The 18,623-nt window shown below is 44.2% G+C and overlaps 1 protein-coding gene and 1 long non-coding RNA gene across 2 annotated transcripts in view; one reads left to right on the top strand and one right to left on the bottom strand.

Annotated features, from left to right (window-relative positions):
• Positions 1 to 718: 718 nt before the first annotated feature.
• On the bottom strand, positions 719 to 11,889 carry LOC136576527 (uncharacterized). Its single transcript, XR_010786384.1, has 3 exons — positions 11,777 to 11,889; positions 7,295 to 7,448; positions 719 to 894 (listed from the first exon to the last, which is right to left on the bottom strand). It is a non-coding gene; the product is annotated as an uncharacterized lncRNA (long non-coding RNA).
• CYBRD1 (cytochrome b reductase 1) overlaps positions 11,089 to 18,623 on the top strand; it is a 27,673-nt gene continuing 20,138 nt past the window's right edge. Inside the window, exon 1 of the mRNA XM_066575868.1 lies at positions 11,089 to 11,345. Within this exon, the coding sequence (XP_066431965.1) occupies positions 11,159 to 11,345 (187 nt within the window). The 5' untranslated portion in view covers positions 11,089 to 11,158. The remainder of the gene's footprint in view (positions 11,346 to 18,623) is intronic.

The raw sequence follows: 18,623 nt of genomic DNA, 5'->3' as shown, positions 1-18,623 counted from the left end.
GTAGTGGCGAGCGTAGTTGCGCATAAGCCCATCTGAAGATTCCCTTAAACTATTATTGTTAGAGCTGTATACCTTTTATCAGTACTTTAGTTAAGGACATACATTTTTAGAAAAACAAAAAAGTGTTTTATTTTTTTTTTACTCCACAATATAACATTTCAAAAGAGAAAAAAAATACTAAGCACCCCGGCTGCCATGACAAACACAATTAAATAAAAACGAAACATTTCAAAATATGACTAACAACTTTGTAACGCAAAATACGTAGGCCCTCGACCATCTTCTGATGGTTTGGCAGACATGGGCCGTTGAGGCAACATGTGTTGCGGGTGGTGGTGGCCAGGGTACATAGGCCCTTGCAAAGCCAGGCCGTAATACCTAGGGTGTCACGCAGCCTCGAAATGTCCCGGTTGTCTTGGTGGTGGGGCCTAGTATGGCTGGGGAGGTTGCATATCAGAGTGGAGGGTTCTGTTCAGGTAGAATTGCTGGATCTCTCTGAACAGATCCCTCGCACTTGCTGGGTCCTCCGCCACATTAATGACCACCATTAAGGCCGCTTGCAGAGGCAACTGTATCTCTGCTGCCAGCTTTTGAGTACTGGCTTTGACACTTTGGGCCAAAGCGTCAGACCAGTCCTTCTGGCGCTGGGTGCACAGGTATTCTAGAAACTCCAGCTCCAACATCTGCCGCACTTGTAGCTCCTCATGGATTTTGTGTGGGTGGATGGGGGCCCAATTCGGGGACTGGATCGGCAGGGTCTCTGGAGCAGGTGATAGATTTGCCTCCTCCTCCTCCGATCCTGATGAGTTGGCAGCCTGTCTGTTTAGTGGTGACCTTGAGGGTGGAGTCATGTCGCTGTCGGAGGTGTCTCCCCACTGAAAGTGATTTCTCGTGCTAAAGAAAAGGAAATAATGCTCAATGCCGTTGAGATGACAAAAACGAGAGCGGAACTGTGTGTTATGCCTTGAGACAGGAGGCTCATTCCCCGATTGCAGGAAAAAAAAACGTGAGCCCAGAAAATCTAAGCTAATCACGTTGCTCTTAGGGATGCTACGTACTCCGCCAGACTGTCACTTTCCAAACTGGAAAAGATCATGCAGTTGGCGCTGCATACACTCATTACGGTAGGCACCAGAAATGGTCACCTATTGTAGCCCATGTTCGGCATGCTGGAAAAAAAAATAAAATAAAAAACCCACTGTACACACCCGTGCTATCACTTCTGAAAGTGCAACCTTTCCAATTTAGTTGCTGTGAGGAGGCTCTTGAGGCATCTTCGCAAAAAAAAAAAAAGTCTATGATGGATATTTACAACTCCATAACATAGGTGTGAAATACAAGTGTGGAAGCTGGAGTCAGGGTGTAGGAGGAGTTTTTTTTCCCCCTCAACTCTAAGCACATGGCCTATTTTGGCCAGAAGGACATAACAATTTTTTATTTTTTTTTTGTGGGGGGGGGGGGGGGGGGATAATAATTTCCACTTTTCGAAAGCCACAACCTAATTTTTCCTTTAACATGACCGCGATGCGAGAGGGAGTGAAACGCATGATTATGAAACCAATGATTTTCAATGGTTTCATTCTCATTTGCTAGGTTTGCACTAATGCGATGCTGTGTGAAAACAAGATTGCAGCATGTCCTTTTTTACGGTATCGCCCAGTGTTTAACGGGGCTAGCGGCAGCAGCCCAGCCCCAATGAAACCACTGGGAGAATATCGCGATCTCCTGCTGCGGCTGTGACAGCACAAGGGGATGAAAGGAACCCCCGCAAGGATGCGAGGCTGTCACATCCAGGGGTTACCAATGGCAGCAGCGCCGGCACCATTGAAAACAATGGGAAAAGAATCTCAATCTCTTGCCGCGACTGACAGCCACGGCAGAGATGAAGAGACGCCCCACAGGAGGTTTCCATATAACACCTCGTATCCATGGGTTTTCAGAAGGATTGCAACGGCGATATCAGGCCGTGAATCACTGATAAGCTGTCTCGCTAGTGTACAGGAGCCCTTACTCATATAGCATAAGTGAGTATTCATTTTTTCTGCAGGTCGCTACTGTTGTAGTATAATACATCTACCTTCTTAGTAAATAGCTAGCACCTAAATGGTTAACTTGTTCATGTTGTACACCAGAATTTATATTCTATCTACTTCCCACACATATTTCTCATGAAGCAGTTCTGTATTCTGATAGAAGCTCCTGTCTTACAGATAACACTATACTTCTGCACATTTTTTCACTTTTTATACTTTACCAACATGTGAATTGCGATATTATTGTATTAGCCAATCCTGTAGGATCACAAGAGCCCTTTTTGTATACTCCCATTTTGTGATGTAACGCTTGTCCGTAAAAAGTTGTTGCATTCCTTTGGATAGATCCGAAGCGTACGGGCTTGATAGAGGCATTTGTTCACAGAACTTCTGAATAACTAATTTGGCCCACATAGTGAACTCACAGGAGTCTCTTTGGCTCCTGTGAGTTTTAGGTTTCTCCACAAAAATTTTCTTCTTTTTTTTTTTTAAGAAGTTATAATTTTTACATCACAGCATTCAAAGTCACGTAACTTTATTTTTCCATGGTTGGAGCTCAGTGAGGGCTTGTTATTTTTTGCGCAACGAGCTGTAGTTTTTATTTGCACCATTTTGAGGTACATACGGCTTTTTTGATTACTTTTATTGCGTTTGTGAGGTAAAACGAATACGCATTAGGCCTCCTTTTTTACAGTTTTTGCTGTGCAGGATAAACTAGTGCTCAATTTATAGTACAGGTCAATAACAAGATGCCAGATATGTGGGGTTTTTATATAAGAGAAAGAAAGGGGGTGGGAACAAAAGAAAAAAAAAAACAAACAAACACAAAAACACTTTTCTTTTAATAAACACACATGCTATGATAAAGCATTGCAGGACTGTATCTGGCATCCTGCTGACCCATCGCCCTCCCTCTGTGAGCCCTTTACATGCCACGATTTACATAGGGGGTCGCTGTTATGTTTTATATGCTTATGCCCTGTGGCGTGAAGGGGTTAAAAGTCTTCAGAAAGAAAATTTTTTATTATATATATATATATATATATAACCGCTTAACGACCAGCCCATAGTGTTTTTACGTCCTCCCGAAGTGGGCTTTATTCTCTGAGGACGTAAAAACATGTGTCCTGCAGAGAATAAAGCCCCTCGGGCTGTGGACGTGACAGCTCCATGCTGTCGGTGTCCGCAGGAAGCAGACAGCATGGAGCTGTCATCCCAGGCTGTTCGGAGCCCCCCGGCATTGCGATCGGCGTTATCCAATGGATAGCACCGATCGCAATAAAGTAAACAAAACTGAAAAAAAAAGTTAAAGATTCAGCTGCCCTGATGGATCGGATCCATGGGAGCAGCTGAAATTACTCACCGAGGTCCGCCGTACGACTCCCCGCTGTCCCGATGCTCCAATGTATAACGATGATTGCGGAAAAGTGAAAAAAAGTGTAAAAAAAAAAAAGAAAAGTTTCACCTCCCCTCATGGATCAGATCCATGAGGGGAGGTGAAAATACCTCAGGTCCGCTGATGTCCTCCGGCCGGTGTCGGGACCCCCGCTGGCTTCTGCGCATGCGCCGATGTGGCGCGATGCGCAGAAGGACGGCGAGCCCGGCAAATTCAAATTCTCCTTCCAGCACCCGGCTGTCACAGATAGCCGAGTGCAGGGAGATATGACTGGGGACCGCTGTATGCGGTTACCAGTGATATGATCACTGTTATTCATCGGATAACGGTGATCATATAAAGTTAAAAAGTAAAAAAAAAAAAAAAAAAGTTAAAAGTTAAAAAAAAGTTTATAAAGTTAAAGTTTCATCTCCCCTTACGGATCGTATCCGTAAGGGGGGATGAAATTACGTACCCAAGGTCCCGGATTTGTTCCCTGATGGGATGTTTATCCGCGGACCTTACCCCAGCTTTGGCGCATGCGCCCGTCAGCATGATGGCGGACGCATGCGCTAAAGTGAAATATTGCCCAAGAAATGTAAAATCTCCCTGCTGCTGGCTACCAAAGGTAGCCAAGAGCCTGGAGATGTCACGGGGAGCCGCGGTATGCGGTTACTGGTCACGTGATCGCCGTTATCCAATGCATAATGGCAATCACGTAAAAGTTCTTTTAAAAAAGTGGCCGTTTCATCTCCCCTCACCGATGTGATCGGTGAGGGGAGATGAAACATCTTCTAGGAGGCTTCTGCATTTGAATCCAGATGCGATTATCCTCCATGGACCCTTCTGGCTGCTGCGCATGCGCCCGCCGGCAAAATGCCGGACACATTCGCAGGAGCCGGGGAGCCCAGGAAATTTTAAATCTCCCTGCTCCCAGCGACCAACGGTCGCTGAGTGCTTGGAGCAGTGACCGGCGGCCTCGTTGAGCGGTCCCTGGTCACGTGATAAAGTAGCAATCTAACATTAGGCCGGTCACACATGACCGGAGAGGAATTACAGGTTCTGCATGCGCTTGATCAGCGGTAATCCACGGATCAATCACATGCATTGGATTACACAATTCCCCCCAATTAGTGGGTCGGAATTATGTAATCCACTCGCAGAAACAGAACATGGTATGCTATATTTTACCGCGAATATCCGCGACCTAGAGCCCATTGTGCTCTATGACTGCGGATATACTCGCAGCCCATATGCAAATACATTGTGTACGGGCTGCGGGTACTCGGGTCATCTCTAAGCGGCGGTGCGGGAAATGCAAACAAAAACAAAAAAAAAAAGTACTGCGCATGACCGCCTGCGTGAGTAGGCTGTTATGCGCAGTACATTACGCGGCTGTACGCAGGGTCACAGCTGGGCTCACAGATGATATCTGCTGCAGGCCTCCGCAAGCGGATTCTGCATACGACCATGTGAGCCCGGCGTTATTCAGACCGCTACCAGTAATCCGTAATTTACAAGAAGCCCCGGGAACGCTCGCCTTCATGCAGTTCCAGGAGCAGCTTGTTGAGCGCCTTCTCTGCGAGACCGCCACACCTCAGCAAGATTACGGAGACTCACGGAACGCCACTTTTTACACCCCATCCCTGCCGCTGAGGTCAAGAAATGACCCCCAAAAAGCATGAGAGGAGGGGGGATACCCGGTTTTCTTGCCCCATGTGCCCATCCCAAGCAGCCTCCGTAATTACCCCTGTCTTCGGACATAAAACGCAGTTTATATTATTACCTTTATCTAATATTTAGGGAATGCCAAAAAATGGGGGGGGGGGGGGGGGGGGGATTTTTTTCCGTATAGGTGGGCAATGGGGCCTGGAATTTATTCAGTTCTGCCCTGAAATCCAGCAGGCATTCCCTCCATTATGGGCCTAGCCATGTGTCCTGTAAGTAGATTAGGGCCACAAGGGGTATGTTTCTGAACACGGGACAAACGGGGGGATCCATTTTGGGGTGAACGTCTTCATTCCTATGTACACTGTACAAAAAAAAACCAGTTTTTAAATTGACAAAAAAAATGAAAATCGTCATTTTTTTCCTTTGATTCATTCAAATACTGTGGGGTCAAAATACGCAGTACACCCCTAGATGAATTTGTTAAGGGGTCTAGTTTTCAAAATGGGGTCATTTGTGGGGGTTCTGTACCGTTTTGGCCACTCAATGGCTCTACAAGTGGGCAATGGGGACTGGAATTTATTCCGTTGTACCCTGAAATCCAACGGGTGCTCCTTCCATTATAGACCTAGCTATTTTTCCTATAAGTAGATTAGGGCCACAATGGGTAGGTTTCTGAACACGTGACAAATGGGGGTATCCATTTTGGGGTGAACGTCTTCATTCCTATGTACACTGTACAAAAAAAAACCAGTTTTTAAATTGACAAAAAAAATGAAAATCGTCATTTTTTTCCTTTGATTCATTCAAATACTGTGGGGTCAAAATACGCAGTACACCCCTAGATGAATTTGTTAAGGGGTCTAGTTTTCAAAATGGGGTCATTTGTGGGGGTTCTGTACCGTTTTGGCCACTCAATGGCTCTACAAGTGGGCAATGGGGACTGGAATTTATTCCGTTGTACCCTGAAATCCAACGGGTGCTCCTTCCATTATAGACCTAGCTATGTTTCCTATAAGTAGATTAGGGCCACAATGGGTAGGTTTCTGAACACGTGACAAATGGGGGTATCCATTTTGGGGTGAACGTCTTCATTCCTATGTACACTGTACAAAAAAAACCTGCTTTTAAATTGACACAATTGCCAAAAAAATGAAAATCATAATTTTTTCCTTCGGCTTGGCTTAGATTCATTCAAAAACTGTGAAGTCAAAAAAGTCATCGTACCCCTAGATAAATTCTTTAAGGGGTCTACTTTTCAAAATGGGGTCACTTGTGGGGGTTCTCCATCGTTTTGGTCACTCAATGGCTCTACAAGTGTGCAATAGGGCCTAAATCTCCTTCCAGCAAAATTTCTGTTCCAAAAGCCACCGGTTGCTCCTTTCATTTTGGGCCCTATTGTGCATCCAGACGTAAGATTAGGGCCACAATGGATATGTTTCTGAGCACGGGACAAACAGGGGTTTCCATTCTGGGATGCAAATCCTAATTTTCATGTGTACTATAGAAAAAAGTCCTGTCTTTAAAATGACATATTTGCAAAAATATGAAATTTTAGTTTTTCTCTTCTAAAATGCATTGACTCCTAAAAAAAAAAAAAACAAAAAAAAAAAACTGTGGGGTTAAAACACTCATGACACCCCTCAGTGAATACGTTAAAGGGTGTAGTTTTTAAAATGGGGTCATCTATCATTGTGACTCCTATGAGCCTTTCCAATCTTGGTTTGGTGTAGGAAAACAGTGTTCCTCAAAATGCTGAAAAGTAATGTTAAATTTGTACATCTCCTAAATGGTTAAAAAAAAACAAAAGTTTTTCCAATGTGTGCCAAAAATAAAGTAAAAAACGGATGGAAATATATATATCTTAGCAAAAATTTCTATAGTATGTTTGCAGATACTTGAGATATTGCAGTTGGAAATGTGAAAAAAAGTGATGATTTTTTTCAACATTTTCCCAATTTTGGCGCTTTTAATAAATAAACACAAATTCTCTCGGTCTTTTTTTTCCGCCTAGATGAAGTACAACATGTGGCGAAAAAACAATGCCAGAATCGCTTGGATATGCAAAACCTTTCTGGTGTTTTTCCATGCGAAAGTGACACGTGTCAGATTTGCAAAATTTGGCCTGGTCATTAAGGCGCAAACAGGCTTGGTCACTAAGGGGTTAAAATAATAAAATGAATATATAAATAGAAAAAAAAAAAACCCACAAACTTACTGACGACGCTCTAGGCCCGGACGAAGGAATTCCAAACGCTTTGCCAGGTAGTACGGACATTTCCGTGTTGACCCTACGCCACCAGTTCGTCTACGGGCCAGCTCCCTGCGATACTGGTCCCGACAGCGTCGCCATGCCTTGCGCACCTCCTCCACTGTCATGAACAAGGAAAAACAAAACAAAGACAAATGACTGCACTACTCTGGCCCGGCTGCACACGAGCGGGCCAGATCCCGCAGCGTCCATGCAAAATCTGTTATGCGAATGACCACAGGTGGTCATGTGCTGTACAGATTTTTTTTTTAAATTACATTAAATTATAGATTTATTATTCCCCGTGCCATCACAAGGCAATGGCACGGGCACCCACAGCCCATAAGCAGTGTTAAGTGAGAGAAAAGCAAACACCACACATATGGCCGCCAGACACTTTTCCTCAACCCCACATGCAAAAAGAAAACAGCAGAAGCTAATAGCATGCAGTCTTCACATGCACCATTAGGGTCTGGGAGAGGGTCAGAGGGCTCCTGAGGGGGACATACCACAGGTGTAATAAGCTGGTGGCACACTTACTCATTTCACTGCGCTTTGCAGAGTTAGCAGAGTCCCACCGCTCCCCAAAGAGTCCCCACGCCACATCCTCCCATGCATAGTCCTTCCGGTCCCTCATGTACTGCTTCGTATTGGCATGGTCCCACAAGACAGGCTGGTCCTCCACCAAGGCAATCATAAGCTTCTCATCAATCACAATGGCAGCCATCTTGCTGCAAACCCCCTCTTGCCTCACTGTCTCCTCACAGGCCTCAACCCAGCTGAAGGCTTTATAAGCCTGATAGGCCCGCCCGCTGAACTCTGAATAGATTTCCATAGCAACATGCTATTTGCATCGCACTGGCACTGCATGGCTGCGTGTTGTGATGTGATATTTAGGAGGAAGCATGGGCGAGAAGAAAAAGCATATCGCCCCAAGGACATGCCGCGATTTTTAATTCTCGCAACATCGCATGAGGGAAAAGATCACACATGGGAATGAAGGCGTTGAAAATCATGGGTTTCATATTTCAGAGATTTTTCGGACCCCCGCATTGCAGAAAACTCGTGCGCACGAAAGCGGCCTAACGCCAATCTCACATAGGCGCTTGTAAAAACGCAGCTTTTTTCAGCGCAACGTTTACGGCGTTTTCAGCAGTGTTGCTATGCCTTTTTGACAGCACTAAAAACGCTCCCCATTCATTACAGTGAGCGACGCATAAACACGCTGAAATACCTGAAAATAGAACAGACTGCGCTTTTACAAACGTGGCGTTTTTAGCACCGAGTTAAAACGCTCGTCTAAGAAGCCCCATTGAGATCACTGGAGGTGTTTGACAGTGTTTAGCGCTGCATTTAAAATGCAGCATTAGGCGCTGAAAAAAGCGGTATGTGTGAGAGTGGCCTAGTCACGGTACAACGCTCACATTGATTTCAATGGGGCCTCGCAGACATGCGCTCAGATGCGCAATTTTCAAGCACCATCTGCTGTATTTTGTCTCATTTTCGTGCTCTTTAACGCTCCTGATCACCCATCACAATGATGGGATGCGGTAAAAACGCTGTAAAATGGCAGCAAAAGGCCGCAATCAAAGTCATGGCGTTTTGCTGACGCTGTGTGTGCGAGTGGACTAACGGTATATTCATATGAACGATATTTCCGTCCGTTTTCCATTTTGTAAAAATTGGATAGAAATCGTATGGAAATGCGGCATATTATTGTAAATGGTTATATTCATACGTGCGATGCTTTAAGTGGACGAACAGTCCGAGCAAAAAAACCACGGCATCTCCTATTTTGTTGTGGTGAAAACATCCCATTCAAGTCTGTGACTGCGTTTAAAAAAAAAATGGATTGCAGTCGTTTGAGGCAATTGTGATCCGTTTTTACTGCATGTAACCATGGTAGCCTTTAAAAATATAAATAAATGTGCAGAATCCATCTTGCTTTTTTTTTTTAACGTGAGTAAACATTGTATGCAAAATGCATGAAAATCTAGCTGGGAAAAAAACCCGCAAAAACTGCACGCAATTACACGAAACAAAAAAAAAATTGGTCCAATTTTACAAGAATTATGAAAAGCTCCACCGCAGTGAATATATCCTAAGGACTCCTTCACACAGGCGTATTTGCTCACACAAAATTTGCACACGCAATATGCAGAGAATAAACCCGCTGATATCAATGGGTTCGTACATATTTCCTGTTTTTGCGTGCTTTAGGACGCACTCTATAGAAGATGCGCAAATGTGTAATACACTGCACAATTCCCTGAAAATAAATAAAACTAACATTAGGCTTAATAGCCTTTGAAATCGGTGTGGAAAGGGTGTTGCATGCGCATATGACCATCCTCTGTGTGCGCAAAAATGTACAGTACAATGCGCAGACATGCGTGCAAATCAACATCATTCTTAGCGCAAATACATTCGTGTGAAAGAGCCGTAGTCTGGCTCACATGGATGCAAGCGTTTTTACAAGCACATTTGCTGTATATTTGCGTTATTGGTGTTGTGTTTTTGGGCGCGTGTCTGTATTTTTTGCGCGGGTATGTCCTGCATATTTGCACGCGCAAGAGAAACCTCAAGCATGTTCCCATTGATTTCAATGGGCAATTAAGTTTCATTAGTTTAATATGTGCTAGCTAGTTAGATAGGACATGCTGCAGACAACGCACATGTGACCAACGCCGTTGAAATTAGTGGGATCTGTTCACTGCCTATTGCACACGTAATACGCAGCGCAAATGTCTTCGTTTGAATAAGGCCTTATGTCCACTTGCACGCTCGGATTCCACTGCTAAATTCCGTGGAATCCTGCCCACAGAAATAGACAAAAAAGACAGTTTCTTACCTCTCCGGATCCAGAGCGGGTCTCCTATGTCGCGGCTGGATCTTCTTTCTTCAGCACGGCGGATGTGTTGTTTTTTGAATCTCCTGCTTTCCTGCTGATTCGCGGCACGTCCGCAGTGTCAGCTGTGGGTGTGTCACGGATTGGACGGCTTCCATTGACTTCAATGACTTCAAAGAATGTGGTCCATATTTGTGCATCTCGCAACGCACAAATCTTGCCCGTGTAAAGCCAGCCTCAGAGATTTAAAATCAAATGATCTCCTACCTGACTTTGTGACTGTTCTCCTATTTTAAAGGAGTTGTCCAGTTCTAAACTAATGATAGCCTATCTCAGGCTGTGGCCTCAATAGTTGACCAACAGGGTCCATTGCACAGGACCTCCGATCAGCTTTTCTTTTGGCCGAGTTGATTTTTGCAGGTAGCAGACAGCTCCGTCCCCATTGGAGTGGCCAGGCTTGGTATTGCAGGCACTGGAAGGAATGGGAACTTTGCCTACAATACCCGTCCTGGCCAGTGCAATGGGAACGGAGCTGTCTCCTTCCTGCAAAACTCAGCTCAGTGCACAAGAACATCAGTCCATAGAATAACTAATAGACATCACTAATCTACTATCCTGAGAATAGGCAATCAATAGTTTACAACTAGACGACCCCTTTAATATTTAAGTAGAATTCACACAGACTAGTTTGAAACAGCCTTAGTTACCTGCTGATTGTACCGTATAATTAATAACTCTTAAAGCTTCCTAATGTATGAGCAAGGTAACTGGCACGTATAGTGCAACATTGGCGCGCAGAGGGCTTACAGCCAGACTTAAGTTGCAAAACATGATCTTAAGCTCTATTCTTTCACCACAAACGCCTGAGTAAGTTCTCCCAGGGAGTGACCCTCCTCCATGCTCTCGGGGAGGGGAGGAGGTGCGGGCCCAACACTGCAGCCACTACACAAAGTCAGCTCAGTGCAGAGTATCTGCTGCTAGACATGGAAGGCTACAAAAGTTTTCTGTTTTTCCTTGTGACTTCTCTGGTCCTTGGATTCACGTTGGTAATTTTCGCTTTGGTCTGGGTTTTACACTACAGTAACGGGTTAGCGTGGGATGGAGGCAATGCTGAATTTAATTGGCATCCTGTATTGATCATCACAGGCTTCATCTTCATCGAAGGAATTGGTAAGTGTTTGCATCAGCTGTTCTAATCTGATCAGATTCCACTTCTAACAACCTCTAACAATGTGAGTTGTGATACAAATGTAGCTGAGCTGAGATTGTCATTTGATATTTTGACCCCAGAGAGTTTCAAGAATCTGCTACATTTTAACTTTAGTATAACTTTTTCTGCAGCATACAGTCAGAAAGAAATTGATACAGTGTGTCGTAACTTTCAGTTCCCCAAAAGTGACTGCGTCACGTGATGCGGAATGTTAGAAAACGAAGAAGTCGGGGATGTAAACAAACACCTATTTCGTAACTACTCGCCATATGGCACATCTGGCAGGAAACTGGCACTCTAGGGAGTCTTGCACACTGCTGAAATATTTGGTTTTGGATATGTCGATTTTGTGTGTATGTATATATAATATATTTTAGATATATACACACACCAACCACTCGGTTGGTCAGAAGTTTTGATCGGTGAGGGTCCAGGTGCAGAGACCACCGTGGAAGACGCAGAGGTACTTAGTTGAACCCTGTGCCACCTCCGCTGCATTTCGTCTTGGTCTTAAAGAGGCGGGGTTAGTGCTTTTAGGACCCGTCCACACTGACATTTTCACGTATGCAAGAAACGTACATGTAAAAACACATACATTTTAAAGCATATGTCTGTTTTTAAGTCATACGCGCGGTATACGTTTTGACCGGTTTGCTTATATGAAAGATATATACGTTTTCCACTGTAGACATTTTTTTTTCTACGAAAATACTATTGATCACATATCCTCAGGATAGGTCATCAATAGTTGATCTGCCAGGGATTGGAATAATAATCTTTATTTGTATAGTGCCAATTTATTCTGCAGCGCTTTCAAGCATGGGAGAACTCAGACAATACAGCAATTACATGTGATATGCAATCAGTTTGAAACAAACAGGGTGGCGGTGATACAGAAGGTACAGGATGGGGGGGGGGATGAAGCACAGGAGAACACAGGCAGTATGGGAATTACATGTGCAAATCAGTAATTAGGAAGCAAGCGGGTGGGGGCGGTAAGGTGGTGCAGGGTTAGAGGTTCTACAGTAGATGGGCAGCCAATGCAATTACTGGCATAGTGCAGAGGCATCTGAGAAATGGCTGGATAGAAAAATGAACCTAGCTGCCGCGTTTAATATGGATTGGAGAGGAGCGAGTCTGGTGCGGGGAAGGCCAATGAACAGCGAGTTGCAGTAGTCGAGTCGGGAAAAGCTAAGGAAGACAACTACTGTATTTAGCATGTTCGTGGTGAGGAACGGCCAGATTTTAGCAATATTTCTGAGGTGCATGTTCGGGCCATAGATTGGATGTGGGGGGTAAAGGAGAGGTCAGAGTCCAGTGTGACTTCAAGGCAGCGGGCGTGCTATCTGGGGGTTATAATGGTGCCAGATACTACTATGGAGATGTTGGGGGGAGGTCGGCTGAGGACGGAAAGACGAGGTCAGTTTTTGAGAGGTTAAGTTTGAGAAAGAGGGAGGATATGGTGTTAGAGACAGTAGCCAGACAGTCGGTAAGATTTTGGAGGAATGGTACCGAGATGTCAGGAGAAGTGGTGTATAACTGGGTGTCATCAGTGTAGAAATAGTATTGGAGGCTGAATTTGCGGATGGTTTGTCCAATTGGAGCTGTGTAGATGGAGAAGAGAAGCGGACCAAGGACCGAGCTCTGGGAGATTCCGACAGCGAAAGAAAGTGGAGAGGAGATAGATCCAGTGAAGGAGACGCTAAATGAGCGATCAGAGAGGTAGGAGAAGAACCAGGAGAGAGCAGTGTCCTTTAAGCCGATTAGAGCAAAGCATAGTGAAAAGGAGGTCATGGCCAACAGTGTCAAATGCAGTGGAGAAGTCAATGAGGATTGGTAGGGACTAGTCACCTCTCGACTTTGCCGTTATCAGGTCATTTAATACTTTTGTGAGGGCGGCTTTGGTCGAGTGTAGGGGGTGGAAACCGGACTGGAGGGGGTTGAGGAGAGAGTTGTCAGAGATAAAGCATGTGAGGTGGGAGAAGACCAGGCATTCTAGTAGTTTTGAGATAAAGGGAAGGTTTGAGATGGGTCTGTAGTTGGCAGCATTGGTCGGGTAAAGGGTTGGGTTTTTTTAGCAGAGGGGATATGATGGAGTGTTTGAATGAGGAGGGGAAGGTGCCAGAAGTTAGGGAGAGGTTGCAGATGGTGGCGAGGTGGGTAATGACAGCTGGGCAAAGGGAACGGAGGAGGTGAGAGGGAAGGGGGTCACTAGCGCAGGTGGTGGGGAGAGCAGCGGAAAGCAGTCTGGAGACTTCTTCCTCTGTTGTTGGTTCTAACACAGAAAGGGAGTGGGTTTTGGATGCAGTGCTGGGGAGACTGGGATCGGGGCTAAACGTGCAGTTTTCGGAGATTTCTTTTCGGATGTTTTCTTTTTTTTTTTAAATAGGCGGCTAGTTCTCCAGCACAGAGATTCATCACAGGGGCCTGTTCTTTGGTGCTGAGGAGGGAGTGGAAGGTGAAGAAGAGTCGTTTGGAGCAGACAAGGGAGGTGAAATAAACTTGTTTGCGTGTTGAAGGGCAAGGGTACAAGTTTTAAGCATGAATTTGGTCCCCAGCTGTGGGATCCCACATGCAGAATCCAACCCGGTTGTGTGCAGGCGGCCTAACATACTCTGTTACTATATTGTTTGATTACTTTTAACCCACAATTGCCTATGGGCCCGTTAAAAGCTACATTTTTATCAGCTCATTTTAAGTAAAAACGTGTGTTTCACAAATAACCATATGACAGTGTGGAAGGACCCTCAAGCTCATTGAGTTCTTCTACATCGGACAATTATCAGGTGATCAATCGCCCAACAGCCGTTGTGCTTTTATACAGGAGCGATATCATTCACTTAGTGCAGGTGGAGTTCACCTCCAAACTACCTCCATTCACGGTAAACAGGCAGTCGTTCATAGATGAACTGCCTGTTTACACGGGCCGATCGTCATTTAATTTTTATGCCTGCAGAAACTGAATGACGAAGATAAGCGAACACATTGTTTGTGGTTCAGTTGTTGATAGTCTTTACACAGAACGATTATAATTTTTGTTTGCACGATCCAGCAATACACCGAATGATATTCGTTCAGTGTAAAAGGGTCCATAGAAAGTATATGAGTCTGTAAACTGGTCCGGTCACATCTCTGAGGAGAACGAAGCAGAGCCAAACATAGCCAAACGGGCACAGCGTCAGCCGGATTTTCCTGCCACTTTGGCCGGGCTCACATGACCATGTGCTGATTGCGTATTACTTGTGCATATTTTGCACATGTAATATTGCAGCATGTTCTATCTTGGCGTATATTACGCATGCACACACACCAAGATGGTGCATGGCGATTACACGCAGCAAGTACACAATGTTATTGCACACAATTACTTACGACCGTGTTAGCCCAGCCTTGATCTTAGCGGGCGGTATGGTTCTCAGCCCTTACTGATCAAAACTTCTGATGTGACACTGTGACATATCATCATTGTTTTCCGAAGCTAGAGGTCTACTTTAACTTCCTATCTCCTTGCTCTTGTGGAAGATGAATTATCCTATAAGTGTAAACAGTATTTTTCACTTAAATGCCCACATGATGATACTTGTTCGGTACATTCATACGCCTACAATTTCATATGGATGAATTTCTGGACAGATTCCGTATAAATACTACACACAGAATGAAGCAGATTTATCAAGACTGTTTTCACCGTTAAATCTGGTGTAGGTTTAGACTATCTAGTCTCACTTCATACCTCCTATTAGTTGGCGCATTTAGACAACACCCCCTTTTCAAAGAAGTCATGCCCCTTTGTGCTGGATCCTCCGTTCAGAGGTTCTGTCGTAAATCCGGCACAAAATACCTAAAGAAATAGCGCCACACGCAGCACTTTTTCTTCTGGATTTGGTAGTCAGCTACCTGCATGGTGAGAGGAGGATGCATCTATATGCACTCCTCAGTCAGTAAGTAACGACCATTTTCTGTGATTGTTTTTAATTCTTGATTTCCCCTTCTGGATGCGAATATATGAGACACAGACAGTTCTCTGTATCCAAAGAATTCTACCCTATATTATTACAGACTAGAGTTTTTATCAAGAATAAAAAAGGAAAGGAGTATACATGGCTTTATGCCAAAGCTTCACATAAGGTCACGTGTGAAACTATTAAGGCTTAGTGCCCCATATTATCCTCCAGATCCGCCGCCTGACGTCCCGCATGACGCTATAGCGTGACAGACGGCTTTTTATTAACTGCAATGGAAGCCGTCCACACGTACGCCTGCGGCAAATAGAACATGCCGCGGGTGATTGCGGGTGCTTTCGCGGGGCGGAATTCCACGGTGGAATTCCGCACCGTGAGCATTGCGCTATTAGGTTCTACCACCCGTGGGAATTAGGCCTAACTCATGTGAACAAATTCTCATTCTCATATGAAACTAACACCCAAGTACTTGTCTACAAAAACTTGTAACATTTTCTACTGTGGAATGCTGATAACTGAAAAAGCTATATTTCATGAGAGATTCTGAAAGAACAAAGGAATGGCTATACACTCAGATAAATCCTCATCTAAGGTGAAAAACAGAATTGGGCTAAAGTTCATTATTAGTGTTGTATGAGACAAGACAAAATGAAGTTTAACAAAACTTCAGTCTTAACAGCTCCCCAAAGGCTGAAATAAAGCACCTATAGAAATCAATGGCTCCTACTGTAACCCCATAAGCCTCCAATTTATTACAGAGCCATAGAGATGTTTCCTTCCATCAGATGTTTTATTATGGAGGTACTCTCCAAGGTGAGACTACCTCCACAATATGGTGGCACTCGGACTACAACTTGCTCTCCATTAGGGTGCTTTCACAAGGGTCGTAAATGCTGCAGAAAATCCATAGAATTTGCAATACAGTGTGGAAGGCATTTCAAAAACCTCACCTACATGGAGCAGAAAAACTCCATGCTGAATCTGGAGCCTATTGGAAATATGCTGCGGATTGTGACGAGAGTTTTCAACCTTTTGGCATTTAGGTGCGGATTTGCTATGTATTCACTGTTCGCTGTGCAAAGTAACAGTGAATACGTCCCACGTGAAGGCACCCAGAAAGGACCTGTTGTGCTCTTGTGTGTAATGCACCCTATGTTTCATGTGGGACTAATGCATAGTGTGATGCTGGTGTTCTATGGAAGTTTCTGTACCTCTGAGTGACAATCCATTTTTACAAGAAGTTTGTTTTTCCCCTTTGCCTTTATTTTATGAAACTTGCATGTGGTTCAAAAAAAGAAATAAAAAACAAATGCCATAGAAGTCAATAGAAAATTAAAATTAGCTGCTCAAGAAATGGGTTGTCCATCATTAGTGGGATAAACAGACAGAAAAAAATCATCTAGTGCATATGCTAAGAATAAACAGAACTTGTATGTGACCGGTACTGAACACCTTACAGCTAAAAAGCAACAAAGACAGAATGGAAAAATAATGTTCCATAGACATTAGACAGCTGTCATCTGAAAGCTTCCCTGGCCAACAGATATCCCATCCAAGTACTCCACAAACAGGCACCCTCAGCTGGTCTGTCAATAATGTCTGTGGCCAGTTTCAAGGCTCATCCATATGGGAGTGTCATCTGTAGGGCTGTGCACAGAGGCCGTAGAATAACTCCTTAGTACGGGACCATACACCCTCCGGGCACTGCTGGCATGGCATCCAGCGGGCAGTGCTAGTGTACATATGCATTCCATGCCACAACTTATTTATTTACAGTCAGATTTGTTCCTTGAGCTCCAACTTGCTGACTTGGTAATTGTGATGGAATGCAGTGTAAGTTCAGTACTTGGATCATTGCTCAGTTGACCTGTGTCCAACAATCCTGTCATTGGTAACCGATATAAGGAATTTGGGTGCGTTTTTCTGGCAGCCTTAAGAGCAAACCAGATTTTGTCTAACAATGATTTGCATTCTTCCAAGGGTAGGATGTTACATGGTGGCTGCAAAAACACTCTAGCATGTTGTTTTACTGCAAACTGGCTGCTGCGTTTTCCATCTGGTTGCAGTCATTTCCATCAAGCCCGGTTTCACATGGCCATAAGTGCTATTATGCATGCTGTAGCGCAACTTTTTTGCTCTATGAGCAAGGCTTTTTTGAGCGTGTTGGCGCAGTACTCCACACTTTTTCTGCCCATAGGGCATGTTTTATTATTTTTTTTGCACGTGAGAAGCAAACATGCACTGCTTGAAATGCGTAAACTATATATAAGCATTTCTGCCTGGCGTGGCCATGCTCTTTTGCTCAAACCAAATGTCCGTTTCAGAAAACTACTGGATGGCATTGCTAACCACCATAAGTCACACAATTTTTGTGCAAGTGAGCCTTGTGCAAAACTTTATAACTTTTTTATGCCAGGAACTGGCATAGAATGCATTGTAAATGTCCCAATTTGTAGAGTTTTTTTAGTTCAGTTTTTAAGTAACATTATGTAACACTGAAGTAAATTCAGTGATACATCAGCTGTTTTTCTGAGAAGTAATTTGAATCTTTTATTGCTGCATATTTGGAAATCGGGAAATGGAAAAACATGTGGAATAACAAAATCCTGGACTGCACTCTAAAAAGTTTCATCAGGAAAACCAGAGCGAACCCCTCTAGTGGAAGGATTGTACAAACTACAGATACAAGCTCTTAGAATAGTCTGGTATTATTTACGTTTGTCTCATAGATTTCTAAGGTCTTTGCTGTAGATGAAGACCATAAAGGCAGATGCTGACCTGTCTAGTTTTAATTTCATACAAATGTTAACATGAAACTTTTATCATCACATCATTTTTAGGTCGCAAATTCAGTACTGTTTTACCTTGACACCACTGGAAGCTAGGGGTTTGACAAGGATTGCATGGAGGAACACCCCTATCATGCCCCTAACTCCCAATTGGCATAATTGTTAAAGGTCCTACCAGCCAGATGGAAGGGGGACGCCTGCTGCAGGGAGAGTGATAGCTGCAGCATTTGTATGACCTGGAGGGTTAGGGTTAGTGTTAGTTTTTCTGTTAGGCTTACATTATTACCTCTAAATGCTTCAATGGTACAACTGTAACATGGAAGCATGTATAGGTAATAATGTAAGCCTAACAGAAGAACTAAGCGTAACCCTACGGGTCATACAGACGCTGCAGCTATCACTCTCCCTGCAGCAGATGTCCCCCTACCATCTCCGCTGGGCAACCTCTCACCCCCAAGTTTTTTCACCTGCTCTGTGGTCCATCCCG

Source organism: Eleutherodactylus coqui, chromosome 8 (genome assembly GCF_035609145.1).
Source record: "Eleutherodactylus coqui strain aEleCoq1 chromosome 8, aEleCoq1.hap1, whole genome shotgun sequence".
Taxonomy (NCBI): Eukaryota; Metazoa; Chordata; class Amphibia; order Anura; family Eleutherodactylidae; genus Eleutherodactylus; species Eleutherodactylus coqui.
The sequence above is the reverse complement of the archived record's forward strand: the minus strand, read 5'-3'. Positions and strand labels throughout refer to the sequence as shown.